General features: G+C 39.6%; 1 protein-coding gene across 1 annotated transcript; it reads left to right on the forward strand.

Moving 5' to 3' along the window:
- Nucleotides 1–9,429: 9,429 nt before the first annotated feature.
- On the forward strand, nucleotides 9,430–12,517 carry LOC104418496 (probable receptor-like protein kinase At5g24010). The gene has a single exon (XM_010029866.3). It carries the CDS (start codon nucleotides 9,631–9,633, stop codon nucleotides 12,169–12,171), a length of 2,541 nt encoding a protein of 846 aa, XP_010028168.2. The 5' UTR covers nucleotides 9,430–9,630; the 3' UTR covers nucleotides 12,172–12,517.
- The last annotated feature ends 4,606 nt before the right edge of the window (nucleotides 12,518–17,123 follow it).

The following is a 17,123-nucleotide window of genomic DNA, read 5'->3' on the forward strand; positions in this document are numbered from 1 at the left end:
AAAAAAAAAGGTCTAAACTTATTGCACTTGCACTAATTCAGTCCTAAATTTTTACTAATTGAGTCTTAATTTTTTTTTAAAAATTTGCCAACATAATCATCTTCCGACTAGTTTTGGCCAAGAAATGTTGACATGAATATTAGCCATCCTGCGTGGCATGGCTGATACTAATATGGACAATTTTTTTAATTTTTTTATATCTTTTATTACCTTTTTTCTTCTCTTTTATTTTTCTTCATTTCTTTTTTCTTTTCTTTCTTTTCATTTTTTCCCAACCATGGGCTAGCAAGGGCTTCATGCCCTTACCTAGATCTAGGAGAGGGTCGCTACCCTTGTTTGTTAGCTGGCAAGCGTCCCAATGCCCTCACCACCCATGGGCAAGGACTACGAGCCCCTCTCTTGGATTTGGGTGAGGGCTTGACGCCCTCCATTGGCTCTTGGAGAGTGTCTAGAGGTTCTCAGTCGTGGCTAGCAAAGGCTACCATGCCCTTTACTTGACTAGGCGAGGGTCATTGGCCCTCGTCAGTCTAGAATTGTAAAACAAAAATAGAGAAGGAAAAGAAAAGAATAAAAAAAAGTTCATAAAAATATTTAAAAATTGTAAATTTTGTTCACGTCAGCATCAATCATGCTACATAGAATGACAAATGTCCAAATCGGTGATTTTTAGCCAAAATTGGCTAGATGAACTATATTGACAAATTGTCCAAAAGTTTATTACTCAATTGGTACAATTATATGATTTATGACTGAATTAATAAGTGTAATAGGCTTAGGACTTTTTTTGGTACTTTTCCAAGATTCTACCATTGATATATAATATTAACTAGACATTCATCCATACTTTGCATGGAATATCATATAAAATTTATGATTAAAATGGAGTATGAAATATTTTAGCATGAACACAACAATATTTTAGCGCATCCTTAATTCTACAAGGTACGTATAAAACTCGATTATTAACGTTCAAAACAATTAATTTGTATAACATTGACATTCCTAAGCACAACATAACAAATTAGGTACTATACAAATTATACTATCCTAAATGCATATAAATGATAGATTTTTTTGTCTACTAACTAATATAGGAAAAAATTTAAATTATATTACTATGACGAAATATAAAATATTAAATACATATGATTTATCATCAGATAGTAAAAGAATGAAAAGATAAAGATGAGAGACAATAAATTAGTGCATAGGTGTTTTGGCTACTTTTGCAGAGAAAACAACAACATTTTTCTTACATTGAGAAGAAGCCAATATTAGTAATCTACATTCCTAAATGACACACATGTTAATTACATTAATACATATGTCGTTAATCAATGCATTAAATTCTAAATGGGGTGAATGGTTGACAAATCACCGTAAAACCAAAGATACACTTTTTTATCACAAAACTAGCCATTGCATCGTCTAAGTGCTACTTTTATCCTCGAAAATTTAAAAAGGTTACAAGTATAATATCCTAAGCGTTTTGGGGTTTTTTAAACTAGACTCTGCCTTTTTTTTTTATTAAAAAAAAAATCTTTGCCTCAATTAGTATGTTTGACTATACGTGTTTTAGATAATCTCACTAATGGTCCTTCTGATTTTGTTTGAATCACTCCTCTTTTTTATTTAAAATTGTCTATTAATTGAGAGAGGGAGGGAGGGCTAGCCCATGAATATTGCAACACTCACCACAAAATCAGTGACAATGAAAATTTGTTGATGATGAGAGTGAAATTAATTAGTGACAAATATTTTCGTTGCAGCTGTCATGATCACTCGACCTTGCAGTACATAGCCATGCCCCTGGAGCTAGAAGTGTGATATCTTGAATTTTCTATGCTCAACAGATATTATTTAGCATGATTTTTGTCATTGTAATAGCCCAAAATACGATACTTTGAGATTAAATGGATAGATATCATTACTGCCTTGGTGAGTAGAATGAAGGTAATTAAATTACCGCCATAGTAGTTGTAGAGAATGGCTGGTATACTCTGACTTTCATATTTTATAATATTCAAGTTTCGACTTTATTGAATTGAGGTTTTCCTAATTTTGATATCTTTCTTTGATGATTTTATTATATTCACAATATTTTAGGACTAACCAATGTTCAGTATGAATATTGGTTTCCTGAATCCTTATTTTTCTTCATTTGACACACCACTTTCTTTTCTTTACCAAAATTTTTAAACCTATGCTTTGATCAGAGTATTGAATTTGATAGTTTTGACATCATGCATGACATCATCAATTTCAACTATGGTTAATTAATGCTTTGGGCGACCCATGTCTATAGTCATGATTATTTTGGTGACTCATGTCTATAGTTTATCAATGTTTTTGGTGACTCATGCCTATAGTTCATCGTCATTGTTTTGGTGATTCATGCACACACTTGACTAAATGAGAGAGGTTCATCTTCATCTCCATCAAAATATTTTCTTGTGGCAAACTTTCATTGGGCCATTTGTCCTTAGCTATTCTCATTGGAGCCATTTGAAGCTCTTTCATTGGAACACTTTAACCATGGATAAAAACACTTGAAGCTGTTTCATTGGGCCATTTATGCCTTTCATCTCTCATAACTTTTTGGCCATACAAAAGGACCCTTGAGAATACTCAAGATCCAAGGATAAAAACATTTACTTCAATATCTACCCATCACCAACTCCTTTCTCCAAATCTTTCATTTTCAAGAATCCACGAATAGGAGGAATGGTCCCACCTCAAAATATTAGATTCTCTCTCAATTGTTTTCGATGAAATAAATTTATCAATTTTCTCTCTTTTATACCAATTGATTTTGTTGTTTTTAAATAAAGCTTGGTTGATTCTTGGTTTTGGTTTATTCCATCTGAGGTGATTTAAAGCTTTGAATTTGAAGTCATTTTCAAGGTAAGTGAAAACCTTAGGTGCTAAGTTGAATTGATTTACTTAATGCTTTTGACTTGGTTGGTTGATCTGTGTGAACTTAATGTAACTATATGAAATAGGGATTCAAATACATTATGATAGTTTGACTTATTTTGCGGATTTCATACATGACTAGAATGTGTCAATTTGTTTCTTTTAGGTGTAGTGACACGTGGTATGTGTAATGATGAATATGAATTTGAAAGTGTTATTGTTGTAACTTCATATTTAACTGTCCTTTGTAATATTCACTTATTGAGTGTGAATCTGAGTCGCTTTCGACTCTGATATATTCTTTGAGTCTGACTTGTTCTCTAAGTTTGATTTGCTTTTAAATTTGATATGCTCTTCAAGTATAATTTACTCTCTCAGTTTGATTCGCTTTTGAGCTTAATATGCTCTCTGAGTCTAATCTACTCTCTCGGTCTAATTTGGTTTTTAGTTTGATATGCTCATTGAGTTAGATTTATTCTCTAAGTGTGATTCGCTTTTGAGTTTGATATGCTCTCGGAATTTGATTTACGCTTTGCTTTTCATGTGCTCTCTAAGTCAGATTCACTTTTGAGTTTGATTTGCTCTCTGAGTCTAATTTACTCTCTAAGTCTAATTCGCTTTTGAGTCTGATATGCTCTCTAAGTCTAATTCCCTTTTGAGTTTGATACACTTTTTGAATCTGATTTACTCGTTGAGTCTGCTCCTCTATGAGTCTAATTTGCTTTTGAGTTTGATATACTCTTTGAGTTTGATTCGCTTTATGAGTATAATCACGTGTTGTTGCTTTACTTGATTGTTTTACTAATGTAGTTCTTCTCATTGATGAATGTGAGCTGAAAAAATAAAGACAGTGTTAAAGTGCATGAGTAATGGCAAAATCTTGTGATGAACATGGTGATTGTTATGCTATAATGAATTGCATGTGAATGATGATATGTGTTTAAGACCTTTGCCACGGCCTATTCGTGTCCGAGCAAATTCCCTTGTATGAATATGTGGATAAGACTCTAGAGTCAATTAGATGTTCTATTGTATATGATAATTCTCTATAAGGTTGAGATGATATGAAATGCTATTATGACGTGGCCTCGTATAATCATGGTATGACAACTCTTATAGTCATGTTATGATGTTAAAAAATGACCATCATCATGTGTATATACAATGGTATATTTATCCTCGCTAATGTAGAGGACATCCAAGATGAATGGCCTGAGGTGTGGCAAAAGGTATGTATAATTCCGTCCTCCATAAGTTGGGGATGACAATGCCTCATAAGTCGAAATGCCTCGTGAATCGAGAAGGTCTTGGCTAATGACAAGTATAAAGTCACCTCTGCACGTGCGCATGTTAGTGAGCTTTATGACATGTATGAAGTTACTAATATATATCAATAAGCTTCACGATGAGTAGTAGGGTATACTAGTGTATCATGAAATAACATGCCTTTTGCTTGCTTATGAGTGAATGGACTTACATTATAGTTAATAGTCTTTATAGGCACATCATGATAAATAAATAAAAAGAGAGAGAATTTGCTTATGCATGGTCATTTTGTATTGGTTTGAACTTATGCTATTTGATTGATGTCAAGTTGAGTATTAAGATAATTTCCTACCTTAGACCTAGGGATTTCATTTACTAGGCTTCAAATCACCTCTTATTTCTCAGTGTGTAGGATGATGGTCTCCTTGGACATGATGGTGGAGGTGACACCTAAGACCATCAACCCTAAATTTGATGGCGACTCCCTTGTGGAATAGTATGAGAGTAGTGGTGCTAGTTAATTCAACCATTTTCCTAGAAGTATGTATTTTTTTTTTTTATGATAATAACTACTGATGTTTGTATGAAAAAGAAAACATATGCGTATGTATTAAACTCGTGCAACTTTCGTAAGGATTGTTATAATTTATTTTGTAATACTTCCACATGCTATCAATTAAAGGCAAAAATCGAATAAGAAATGACACATGTAACGCATGGTATACTTGGGATGTCACAAGGAGCTCACAGGTGCCAATACTATTTATGAGATGATGTCATCCATGGTCCTTCTACTTTTGACCAAAATTGATAACCATAACTCTACTTTTAATTTTTTTTTATTGTTCTTGTAATTCTTTATTTGTCACATGCTAATCCTCCTTAAATTTCTTCTTTTGCAATAAACCTTTGTTGATATTCTAATTAGAATTAATTGAGAGAGAGAGAGAGAGAGAGAGAGAGAGAGAGAGAGAGAGAGAGACCATGAAGAAGCATATTGCAGAAAAATTGTTGACAATAGGAGTGAGATTAATCCATGAAAAGCATTTTCACCAAGGTAGCCATGGTCCTCCAACTCGTAGCCTACGGCCATCACCATGGCTACTTGAGCTTCAGTTCGAAGTTCACTAATATGGATGTCTAAACTCAAAGTTTGTAATTGCCATCAAAACTTTGAAGCTCACAGCCATGGCCACTCAAGCTTGAGACCTAGGCTCACTGTCACCATGGCCATTCAAGCTTTGCTCACACAGCTATGCAAGAGCTCAAGCAGTTGGTTGCCATGACCACAAGATCTAAAGCCAGTTGATCACGAGCTCATGGTCATCACCACTACTCAAGCTTTTGAGTTGTGGTCATGGCCAATAAGGGTTGTCATGGGAGAATACTTACAAATTGCATTGTTGCAAGATGTTATTATTGGAGCTAGTAAATAGCACCTAAAGGGGGATGAATAGGTTATTCTATCAAATATATCCAATTTAGCCATTGGACAGTCTCTAGAGAATTATCTTCCAATTTACTCATTGGATAGATATATATCGAGAAAATTGAATAGCCATTGAGTGATAAAATCTGAATCTCCATTGATTTTGGTCACCCATACAACCGAAGTCTTGGTTTCCAAAAGTAGATATCTCTCTTCAAAGAAAGAAGTTGTCTTCTAGATTGATTGCCAATCATTTAAAGTGTTATGCATTACAACCTTGGTTTGCAAAACAATCCCTATGATTGAGAGTCAATCAAGTTTTTCTAAGTGTGAAATCTGAGCCAAATCACTAGCCATTACATACATTATGAACTTGTGTTTGAAAGGGAATATAAGTTGTTCTCTAAGTATGAAGAATTTCAACTTTAGTATAAAGTTTGAATCTGTTTCGCTTGAAGTAGATTACACAATCTAATGATATTCAGCTTATAATCTTTGAGTCTGAATATGGTTTATGATATCCACATAAAATCTTGATTATATCCACTAACTAGCTTATTGAATTCAAAAGAACTTAGACTTGAGTTTGAATAGGATCAAGATTCTTATAGACTTCTCTTCCAAAAGTGTTTCCTTGAATCAAGAATACTTCAAAACAGTTATATCGATAGTTTTATCAACTTCAAAATTCATTAGGAAATTTTATCAACAATTATTTGTAGTCTTTTTATTTGATCTGATAACAAAAATCAAGGTTAGAAAATTTTCAATAATGTTGATGTCACGTGAGCAAAATCCATTGCCAATTGACCAAAGGACGAATGGTGACACTTCTTTAAAAAATAAAATAAAATAGGGTGATGCTTTTAAATAAAATAGAGAAATCCAAGGACGATTTAAACTTTTGGACAAAAGTGAGGCATCGCCGATTTATCCTATTTTTTCAGCATGGCCTTTGATTTTTCAGAATCAACATTGATTTATGTAGGACCGTCTCCTCCAGATGCTATTCTTTCCTGAAAGCCTAGGGACATCCATCTCTAACTTTCTATCTTGTGTGCTCATGCCCCTTTCGCGGAAAGTTGAGTTGGATTAGAAGGGTCAAATTGTCCTCAGCGTCACGACTAAAACAATGACCGTTTGCACGTCAAAATGGTCTTTGCAGAAGCGAATCCATCCCCTCCCCAAGCGAGCCTCTCATCTCCAGCTGAGAATCTTCTTCCTGCCCAACTTCCAATGCCCAATAGTCAATCTCAAGTCAACACGAACTGAAACTACTTGATCACAATTCACAGGCCAATCGCTATCTCTCCCTTGAAATAGCTAAGAGAAGGAAATCAAAAGCCATTTCTTGAAGCAGAGTTTCATGCTTCTCCACTGGTTCCATGGCAAAACTTCACATCCATGGACGCCATGCCCCTAGCTTCATTCTCTTCCTCTTCTCTCTTCAGTACCCTCTATATCTTCTGACTATTGCCTCAGCCTACACTTCCCAGACCAAGCACTTCATCATTTGTGGATCAAGCAACAGAGTGAACTACACCAACAGGGGCTTTGTTGGTGACACAGGTTCTGACTCCATCTCCTTCACAAAACATAATACCTCCACACAATCCAGCAACCAATTCTCGACCATCTCAGAAATCTGTGGTATAAACAATATGGAATATCATATAATCTTCATATACACATTAGCTTCTCAGAATAGTGAATATTATAGAGTACGTCTATATTAACATATTTTGTAATATTTGGGTTTGTTGAGTTGGTCAGATGAATTGGCTAATAAAATAAAAGTAGAAAAAAAAGGAAAGGAAGACCACTTTATTTAAAGCAAAGGGACGTTGACTGATTGAGAGACAAAATGGGAAGAAGAAAAAGATAGTGAACGCAAAATAGGGGAAAAGAAGAGAAAGAAAAGAAGGTTGTGCATACATGTCACGGGAATTTTATCAAGCTAGATTTACTTCAGCTCGCAAAGCATGGTAAGAATTAGTCAATAGAGTAGACCGTTGATTTGTGATTTAATAGAGAGCATTGGACTTGACCATTGTTTAAATTGTAATGGTGAATTAAATCAGTATTTATAATTTGTATAAAGTTTTATCTAAATGAAACGACTCATATTTGATTTTGATACATATATTATATCATGGGTTTGAATTATGAGTTTGTGGTATCATTTTATTTATGCGTAGTGGATTCTCATTTTGTTTAGAAATGACGTATTACTCATTGGGTTGTGTCTAAGACATGGAGAAGCAAGATCCAGCACTTACGTGGCGGCGACTTCCATCGCCAATCACATGCCTCCTCTTAAAATTAACCTTCTAAGGGGTTTTTGGCGAGCTAGGCAGCGAGTGGATAGTTCAATAGGCAGAGTCAAGCATCCGCGGCGGCATCTGCGGCGACATTAGCCTTGAGAATGGAATTGTTGTCACGGGACTTTTTGCGTCATCCTCGGCACCTCTGCGCCATGCATCGAAGCTTGAGTTTAAAGGCCCCTCGTTGTTCGTGCCACCGCACACTAAGGGCGGGGCACTGTTCGGGGAACTTGTGCGGATGAAAAGATCAGGCAAGTAGTTCTCTTCTTTCATTTGGACATCAACTTAGAGCTCACATAGAACAATGACAGTTGAATTTCACACAATAGTTTGTTTTTATATTAGATAAATTGAATAGAATAAAACTATATTAGGCGGCTCATAGCTGAAATAGCAATTTTCCTTTGTAAATGCATATAAACAACAGAAACTTGGGAAAATTCTAGCTCGAAGTGGATGTAGGGCATTGTCTCAAATTTGGTACCGATATGAAAAGATTTAGAATTAAATTAGCCTAATTAAAATATTTAGGATTAAATTGATATCAATGTAATAGGTTTAGGACTTTTTGTATACTTTTCCGTTAAAATATTTCATGATAATGCTTCTGTTAAGTTTTCTTTTTCTACTTTTCAAGTTTTGCTAACATAAGACAATAAATCATTGATACTGACGTTGAAGTACGTGGGTGATGTTATGATTTGCTTAAAATATTATGCAGCATTAAAGTCAATGTGAAAACTTAAAACAACAATCGAGGGAGAGAGATCATGAAGAAGACGATTTGCTGATGATAAGAGTGAAATTGATCGATGACAATTGTTTTCAACATGGCTGCATGATTCCTCAAACTTAAAGCTCATAACCATGAACACCCAAGCTTGAGATATGGGCTTAAAGTTCACCATGGTTGATCGAGCTTTGGTCTCACCGATGGGAGATCACTCGAGCGGCCATGCCCGCGAGATCTAAATCTCGTAGATCTTAAGCTCCTCGCCATCACCAATGGGCTTGAGCTTTTGAGTTGCGGCCTTGGTCTGAAACGGGGTTGTGAACAATATTTTGGAACTGCTAGTAAGGGCAAAGAGAAGTTTTTTTTTTTTTTTTTTTTTGGTAAAAGAGAAAAAAAAAATTAATAACCTTAATGCCGCGACAGTGAAATTCGTCATAGGACCGATCAAGGGACAACTGGTGAGATAGAAGTAGAAGACCGTCATTAACATTTTCGTATATTTTCGGTACACGAGCTATGAGTTTTCATAATCAACCTCGACTTCTTTGGGACCGTCTCCTCCGTCTGCTATTCTCTCCCAAGAGCGAAAGGACATTCATCTCTCGGCCGGTCTCCCAAATTTCAATATCTTCCACTCTCTGTCTCGTCTGCTCGGGGCACGTGCGGCTCGCTGAAAGTGTGGGATGAGAAGGGCCAAATTGTCCTCTCCATCATGACTAGGACACTGCCCGTTTGAGAGTCGAACACCCTTTTGCAGAAGCAAATTCATCCACTCCCCACATGAGCCACTCATCTCCAGCTGAGAATTATCTTCTGGCCCAACTTCCAGTGCCTGATAGGCAATCTCAAGTCAACGCAAACTGAAACTACTTGATCACAATTCACGGACCAATCTCTCTCTCCCTCCCTCTCTCTCTCTCTCTCTCTCCCGAAGCAGAGTTTCATGCTCTTCCTCTGGTTCGATGGCAAAGCTTCACATCATCCATGGAGTCCACACCCCTGGCTTCATTCTCTTCTTCGTCTCTCTTCAGTTCCCACTTCTTCTCACTCTTTCCTCGACCTGCACAACTCAGACCAGTTACTTCATCAATTGTGGATCAAGCAAAAGCCTGAACTATTCCGACAGGGTCTTTGTCGGGGATACGAGTTCTGACTCCATCTCCTTCACAAAACAGAGTACCTCCACGCAATCCAGCAACCAATTCTCGACCGTCTCAGAAATCTACGACACAGCAAGAATCTTCGGAAGCCCTTCGTCGCAATACGTTCTTGATGTAAATGATAAAGGTACTCACATCGTGCGACTCCACTTTCTCCCTTTCGCTTCCACAAGAAATCTCTCTGAGGCTGTGTTCAATGTCTCAGTAAGGGGGCTCACCCTTCTCAGCGATTTCCAAATTCCCGGTAGTACCAACTCTCCTGTAGTGGAGGAGTTCTTGCTTAGCATAAATAGTAATAAGTTTATACTTTATTTTAGTCCTCAAGGGTCATCCTTCGCATTTATAAATGCCCTTGAAGTGTTCCTTGTGCCCGATGGAGTCATTCCTGGTTCTGCTCCGAGTGTGGGCATTTCAGGGAAAAATAGCGGCAACTACAGTGGAATTCCCTCCCAAGTCTCACGAACAGTTTACCGAATAAATGTCGGTGGCGATGAAGTAACTCCGGTTTATGATCCTTTGTGGAGAAGTTGGGATCCTGATGATAATTACATTTATCCCCCAAATGCTGCAAAAGATACAGCTGGCTATGGGAGAAATCTTAATTACCAGGATGGTTCTCTAGACAGATGCTTACCATCGGAACGCATTTACCTGACTGCTAAGGAGATGAATGCATCTGCTTGGCCATTACACCCCAACACCACCTGGGGTTTTAACGTGAGTGCCAACGTCCCACACTTGGTCCGGGCTCATTTCTGCGACTTCATTAGCCCGTCTCTCAACACAGTGTACTTTAATCTCTACATTTATGAGAATTTCGCTGAGTTCATCGACCCGTATAATAAAGAAGGGTTTCGTGAGGATGCAGTTCCTTTTCATTATGATTACGTAGTTCAACCGGGCAGCTCAGGGTTAGTGAACATGAGCATTGGCCTCCTTAGTGCATCAGAGACAACGTCTCAGCAGGCCTATCTCAATGGCCTGGAGATAATGGAGATACTTGGGTCGTGGGACTCACATTTTGTGCCATCTGGGGGCGAAAACCAGAATAAGCACATTAGCCTCATAATTGGTCTAGTTTCCGGAAGCATCTTGTTTCTCTGCATATTTGTATCTGCAGCGATCTTCATATGCAAGCATAGAAAGCCAAAGAGAACAGAAATTTCGGTTTGGTCACCATTACCTGCATTCGGAGGAGGCAGTTCTCACAGTAGACTGATTGAGCAAAGTAACCATGACTCCATCGTCCCTAATTTTCACCTGGGACTGAAAATACCCCTCGCTGAAATCCATTTTGCTACCAACAAGTTCGATAGCAAACTTTTGATCGGGAAGGGTGGATTTGGCAATGTCTACAGAGGAACTCTCAGGGACGGCACCAAAGTTGCCATAAAACGGAGCGAGCTGGGGTCAGGACAAGGCTTCTCCGAGTTCCAAACAGAGATCACCATTTTGTCCAAAATCCGCCATCGCCACCTCGTCTCCTTAATTGGGTATTGTGCTGAACAGTCCGAGATGATACTTGTTTACGAGTTTATGGAGAAGGGGAGCTTAAGAGATCACCTGTACAATTCCGATTTCCCATACTTACCATGGAAGCAAAGGCTCGAGATCTGTGTTGGAGCAGCCCGGGGCTTGCACTACCTCCACAGAGGCGCGGCTGGAGGAATTATTCATCGGGACATCAAGTCCACCAACATTTTGCTTGATGAGAATTATGTTGCGAAGGTTGCTGACTTTGGTCTCTCCAAGTCGGGGCCTCTTGATCAAAGTCAAACCCATGTGAGTACGGGGGTCAAGGGCACCTTCGGGTACCTCGATCCAGAGTACTTTAAGACCCAACAGCTGACGGAAAAATCAGATGTGTACTCATTCGGAGTGGTTCTTCTCGAGGTGCTATGTGCTCGGCCTGCTATTGTCCCTTCGCTTCCTAGAGAAGAGGCGAACTTGGCCGACTGGGGCATTAGGTGCATCCAGAAAGGAACCATCGAGCAAATAGTGGACCCCGTTCTTGCTGGTGAGATCAATCCCAACTCGCTGAAGAAATATGGGGAGGTTGCTGAGAAATGCTTGCAAGAAGAGGACGAAGAGAGGCCTAGCATGGGGGATGTGCTCTGGGACTTGGAATACGCCTTGCAGCTTCAGCAAACTGCAGTGAAAAGAGGGATGTACGACGACAGCACGACTGACGGTTCGTCGATATTGACTCTTTCAAATGTGAGGAAGCTCCCATCATTTAGCACAGACTTGGAGGAAGAGGGCGTGAGCAAAGAATGGGCGGATAGCTCAGAGACGTCCACGACTGGAGTTTTCTCCCAGATGAAGATTGATGAAGCCAGATGAGTTTCACTGTGCAGTATATTTATTCAACGTGTTTCCGAGTAGTTTTCAGATATGAATTGTATTTATCTGATTTAATGATAGTTGGGGCTGTTGTAACGTGTAAGCGTATAATTGTTTATTGTACAAGAGAGGGCGACACTGGACCGTGATAGATGGGAAAGTGAGAGAGATTGCACGCCTCTTAGTTGAAGACCTTGAATAAGCATTTGTTTCACAGATTGCACCCCGGATGTCTTGCTTTGTAATGCTAGATGGCTTTTATAGTAATGTGCTATTACAAGAGATTGCACACCCTGTTTTATTATTCTATTTAAAAGATTTAATTTAGACTCGAGGTTTCAACTCAGGGAGAGCACGAACTTGCTGTAAGTTTGCTGTTATTCATGAAAAATGCTTTGCTGCTGAATGGCTTTCGACTCAAATTGCCAGTGTAATTTGTGCTGTCTCTGCTTTCAAGGTGGAAAAAGTCGTACTTCATCTTTCTTTCTCAGCTGGGCTTAGGTCGGTGGCATTGGCATTGTTGTTTCATTCGTCCATGTCGAAAATTTTCTTTTATCTTGTTGTGCTTCAGCTTTTTGGTTTTATAGAGAAATAATGAGCTTTGTTGTCTTGGCTGCGTTAAACTCCACTCCAGGGTGAGAAGAAAATTTTCCTCTTCCGATCACTAGATTTGTCGATTTTACGGATACGTAAATTGATCATTTGATATTGATGTGATATAAATAATTTGTCGCTCATTATAATATTTAACTTCTAGCAAATGTCTTTAAATAAGGTATTTATTGTAGGCTTGCTTCATAGAGTATTGCTCTAAGTTGGAATAACGTAGGATTGATGGTAGAATCTTAAGTTGTCTTTGCCAAAATAGAATGTTCTAGGATGAGTTTGGTTCAACTTTACAAATGAGCCTTGGGGATATGTAAATGCTTTTGACTTAAAGCGCATTGGAGAAATGCAAATTACATTTGGTAAAAAATCCTTTGCAATGCTAACTTTGTCCTAAATAGTGTTTTGCAAATATTTTTTTGCAAAGGGCTTTTGGGTCTAATTTTTCTTTTCTTATTAATAAATCAAACCTTCCAACGATGGGCCAAGGCTACCGGTGAGCTAGATCTGATGCTAGCGACCATCGCCAAGGTCGTGTGACCCTGATGAGGTTTGCGTGACCCTAGGCATCGCAACCCAAGCAGCAGACCAGTTGTTGTTGAGCAACCTAGGCGGTAGTTGTGACGAGCCCTAAGGTTGCAAGACCTAGGCAACGACCGCCTAGTTTGTGATGCCTGAGGTTGCTCGACCGAGGGACTGCCTTGATAGCAAGGTTAAAAAGCCTAAACACCCGAAGTCAGTCTTAGACTTAGAAAGTCCTAAATGAATAGGAACTTCTCTTGTTCGAGCTCCTGATCCTAAAGGGGTGATTACGTTTTCATCTTATGTCAATACCCGCTGTTGAGAGCCCTTTCAGGTTATTGTTCTTTCACTACAGTATGATATATAGTAATGATTCGATATATCCTAATTCTCGAGTTCACATCAAGCGGCCGGCCAGCGCCCATTCAAAATCCAAGTCATAAAAGAAAGAAAGAAAAAAGGCGGGTTACACATACCCAAGCACTCTTATTCGATAGAAAGCATATCTCGGATATAGGGAGAGTTTGGGCCATGCATTCAAAGATCTTGGACAAATACATTTAAAAAATGTAGTTCCCTTTGGTCCCTCACCACAACCTCGCCACCTTGCTGATCAAGTTCATCCCGCTTGGCAGTTACAAAATCCAAGAAGGCTTCTTCCGGATTGTAAGCAGAATTCGTTGCCAAGGCACGATGCTGATAAAGGATTTCCTTAAAGATAGAATAAGCCTGATGCTTTGTTCGCGGATGTGTTGATCGTGATTCTCAAAAGTGATTAATCGATCATATTCCTTTTGAGAGGAACAATTATTTAGTTCGTCTTTTATTTCTGTCCAATAGAAGCCCTTAGGCTTCTCAAGCAGAAAAAATGCTTTCTTGATTTTCCAAAAAAGCAATTCGGTTACTCTTTCCTTTGCTCTAAACTAAAGGGCTGTCTATGGCTACTACAAAGTTTGAGAACACACCTGTCACAATACAATCATCAACATCCACTTAATGAGAAATGATGAGTCACAAGTTATGGGGTATTGTGATACGCAAATTAGAACACAAGTGGAAGGAACGCCTGCAGGCTTTCTCGGATCTTCGCATCCAAGAAGAGTCCTTCTTCAGACAAAAGTCTAGAGTGCGCTGGCTTAAAGAAGGCGACCGAAACACGAAATATTTCCATCACTCGGTCAAGCGGAGCCAACTCCGGAATAGAATATTATCAATTATTGATGGAGATCTTCAGATTACTGACCCCTCCGAAGTTCAGCAGCTCTTTATCTCCCATTTTCGTAACCTTTTGGCGGCTTCCCCCCCGGCTGTAAAGCCTTCGTCTGATGATATTCGTGCTCATTTGAATCATACTATCAGCGATGCTCATTTTCTTAGCCTCTCTTGGCCTGTCACGGATGAGGAGATTCGGGAAACCATGTTCTCCCTTGCAAATGGTAAAGCCCCTGGCCCGGATGGATTCAACGCAGATTTCTTTAAGCGGTCGTGGGACATAGTTGGTCCTTCGGTGATTTTGGCGGTTCAAGATTTCTTCAACTCGGGCCACCTCCTTCGACAGATTAATGCCACTATCATCACCTTGGTTCCTAAAATCCTGAATGCCTCGACAGTCAATGACTTTCGCCCCATAGCCTGTTGCAACACTATATATAAATGCATCACCAAGATTCTTGCTAACAGGTTAGCTTCCATTCTTCCTTCCATCATCAGCCCTCCCCAAAACGCCTTTGTTAAAGGCAGAAGGATTAGCGATAATATCCTGCTAGCTCAGGAATTATTCTGTGAATTCCACCATGAACCGTACCGGCCTAAATGCATCGTTAAGGTTGATTTTTCTAAAGCTTTTGACTCGGTGGATTGAAATTTCATCGAGCTAACCCTAAAAGCTTTCGGCTTCCCTGGTGTGTTTATTGACCACATCATGGCTTGTATCCGGTCACCCATGTTCTCCATCTCCCTAAATGGTGAGCTTCATGGTTTTTTCTCAAGCGGAAGGGGAATTCGTCAGGGTGACCCGATGTCTCCTTACATCTTCACTCTCGTTATGGAAGTATTCACTGGTATCCTTAATTGCCAATCCAATAAGCTAGGCTTCGATTACTTCTGGAGATGCAAAGCCACTAAGCTCTCCCATCTCTTCTTTGCGGATGATGTCCTATTGTTCTCGAAGGCCAGCTTGACCTCGGTACGAATCTTAATGGATGGGATCCATCTCTTTGCCGACTGGTCAGGCCTATTACCCAATCTTCACAAGAGTGATATATTTATCTCTGGAGGGCCTACTTCTCTTACGGATGCCCTGGTAAGTGCCTCAGGCTTTCGATTAGGATCTCTTCCTTTTAGGTACCTTGGTGTGCCTATTATTTCTACTAGACTTAGGAAAGTAGATTGTGCTGCGTTGGTGAACACTATCACCTCGAGAGTCCAATCTTGGACCAACCGATTCTTGTCCATGGCAGGCAGGTTGCAATTGATAAAATCGGTCCTCCACTCTATCCAGGTATATTGGTCGAGTGTCTTTATATTGCCTTCTTCGGTTATTAAGCGCATTGAACAAATCTTTCGACAATTCCTTTGGAAAGGACCTACCTTGAGTTCGGGTGGGGCTAAGGTGGCTTGGGATGATGTTTGCTACCTAAGGAGGAAGGTGGGTTGAGGATTCGATCCATCCGAGTAAGTAACTTGGCGGCAATGATCAAGCACTTATGGATCCTCTTTACTGATAAAGAGTCCCTATGGTGTAAATGGATCCACTCAAACTTCCTAAAGCATAAGAATTTTTGGATTGTGCCTAAGCCAACGTCCTGTTCATGGGCTTGGAAGAAATTACTTGGTCTTCGTGACTTGATCCAGCTTCAGTTTAGATGGAATGTTGGTAATGGCTCTTCAGCCTCCTTCTGGTTCGACTATTGGCACCCACGTGGCCCTTTCTATAAGATCTTCTCTAATCGTGATATCTATTGCTCCGGTATACCATGTCTTGCTACAATCAGAACTGGTTTGGCAGCCCTGTCCACCCCTTCCTCATTTGCGGGTGTTATTGCGACTTGGGAGGAGCCCCTTCCGAACCTTAATGGGGAAAATGACCGAATGGTTTGGCTGGGTCACCCGTCTGGAACCTACTCTTCAGCTTCTGCTTGGAATCTCTTAAGGACGAGGAAGCCATTAAGTCACTGGTACAAGTTTATTTGGAGCCCCTCTCTCCCCCCTCGTTATCAAACTCACCTGTGGCTGATTACTCGCAATCGCCTACCAACTCAGGTGAGGTTACTCACCCATGGAAGAATCCCGGATATGTCTTGTGCATTTTGTTCAATTAGACCGGATTCAATCGATCACCTTTTCTTTGGCTGCTCCATTACTCGCGGCCTTGCGGCCTTTTGGGCAGCGAAGTTTAATCTTCCTTGGAGAAACCAGACCTGGAAAGTGAACCTTTTGTGGGCTATTAATCACTTATCTGATCCAGGGTTCCACCAATCAATGGCTAGGTTTTCCTTTGGTGCCTTATGTTATCTTGTCTGGAAGGAGAGAAACAATATTATCTTCCGCAACCAACATCTCTCCCTCCCAGCCATGAAAGCCCATCTAATCAAAGCTATTAAAGACAAGGCCCTTACATTCTCCAAGGTCCCGGATATCCCCCGCAACAAACGTCTTCAGCTTAGTTAGGGTATCCACCCTTCTATCTTTGAGTAAACGTTTCGGCCTCCTCCTGAAGTGATCATTTGGCCGTCTCCGTTCATGTTTTTCTTTGCATTGATGATGCTCGTGGGTAGCCCCCTCTCCCCCCCTTGTTTGGGTGGTTCTCTATCTCGTCTTTCCCT

This window comes from Eucalyptus grandis, chromosome 9, assembly GCF_016545825.1.
Source record: "Eucalyptus grandis isolate ANBG69807.140 chromosome 9, ASM1654582v1, whole genome shotgun sequence".
In the NCBI taxonomy this organism is placed as follows: Eukaryota; Viridiplantae; Streptophyta; class Magnoliopsida; order Myrtales; family Myrtaceae; genus Eucalyptus; species Eucalyptus grandis.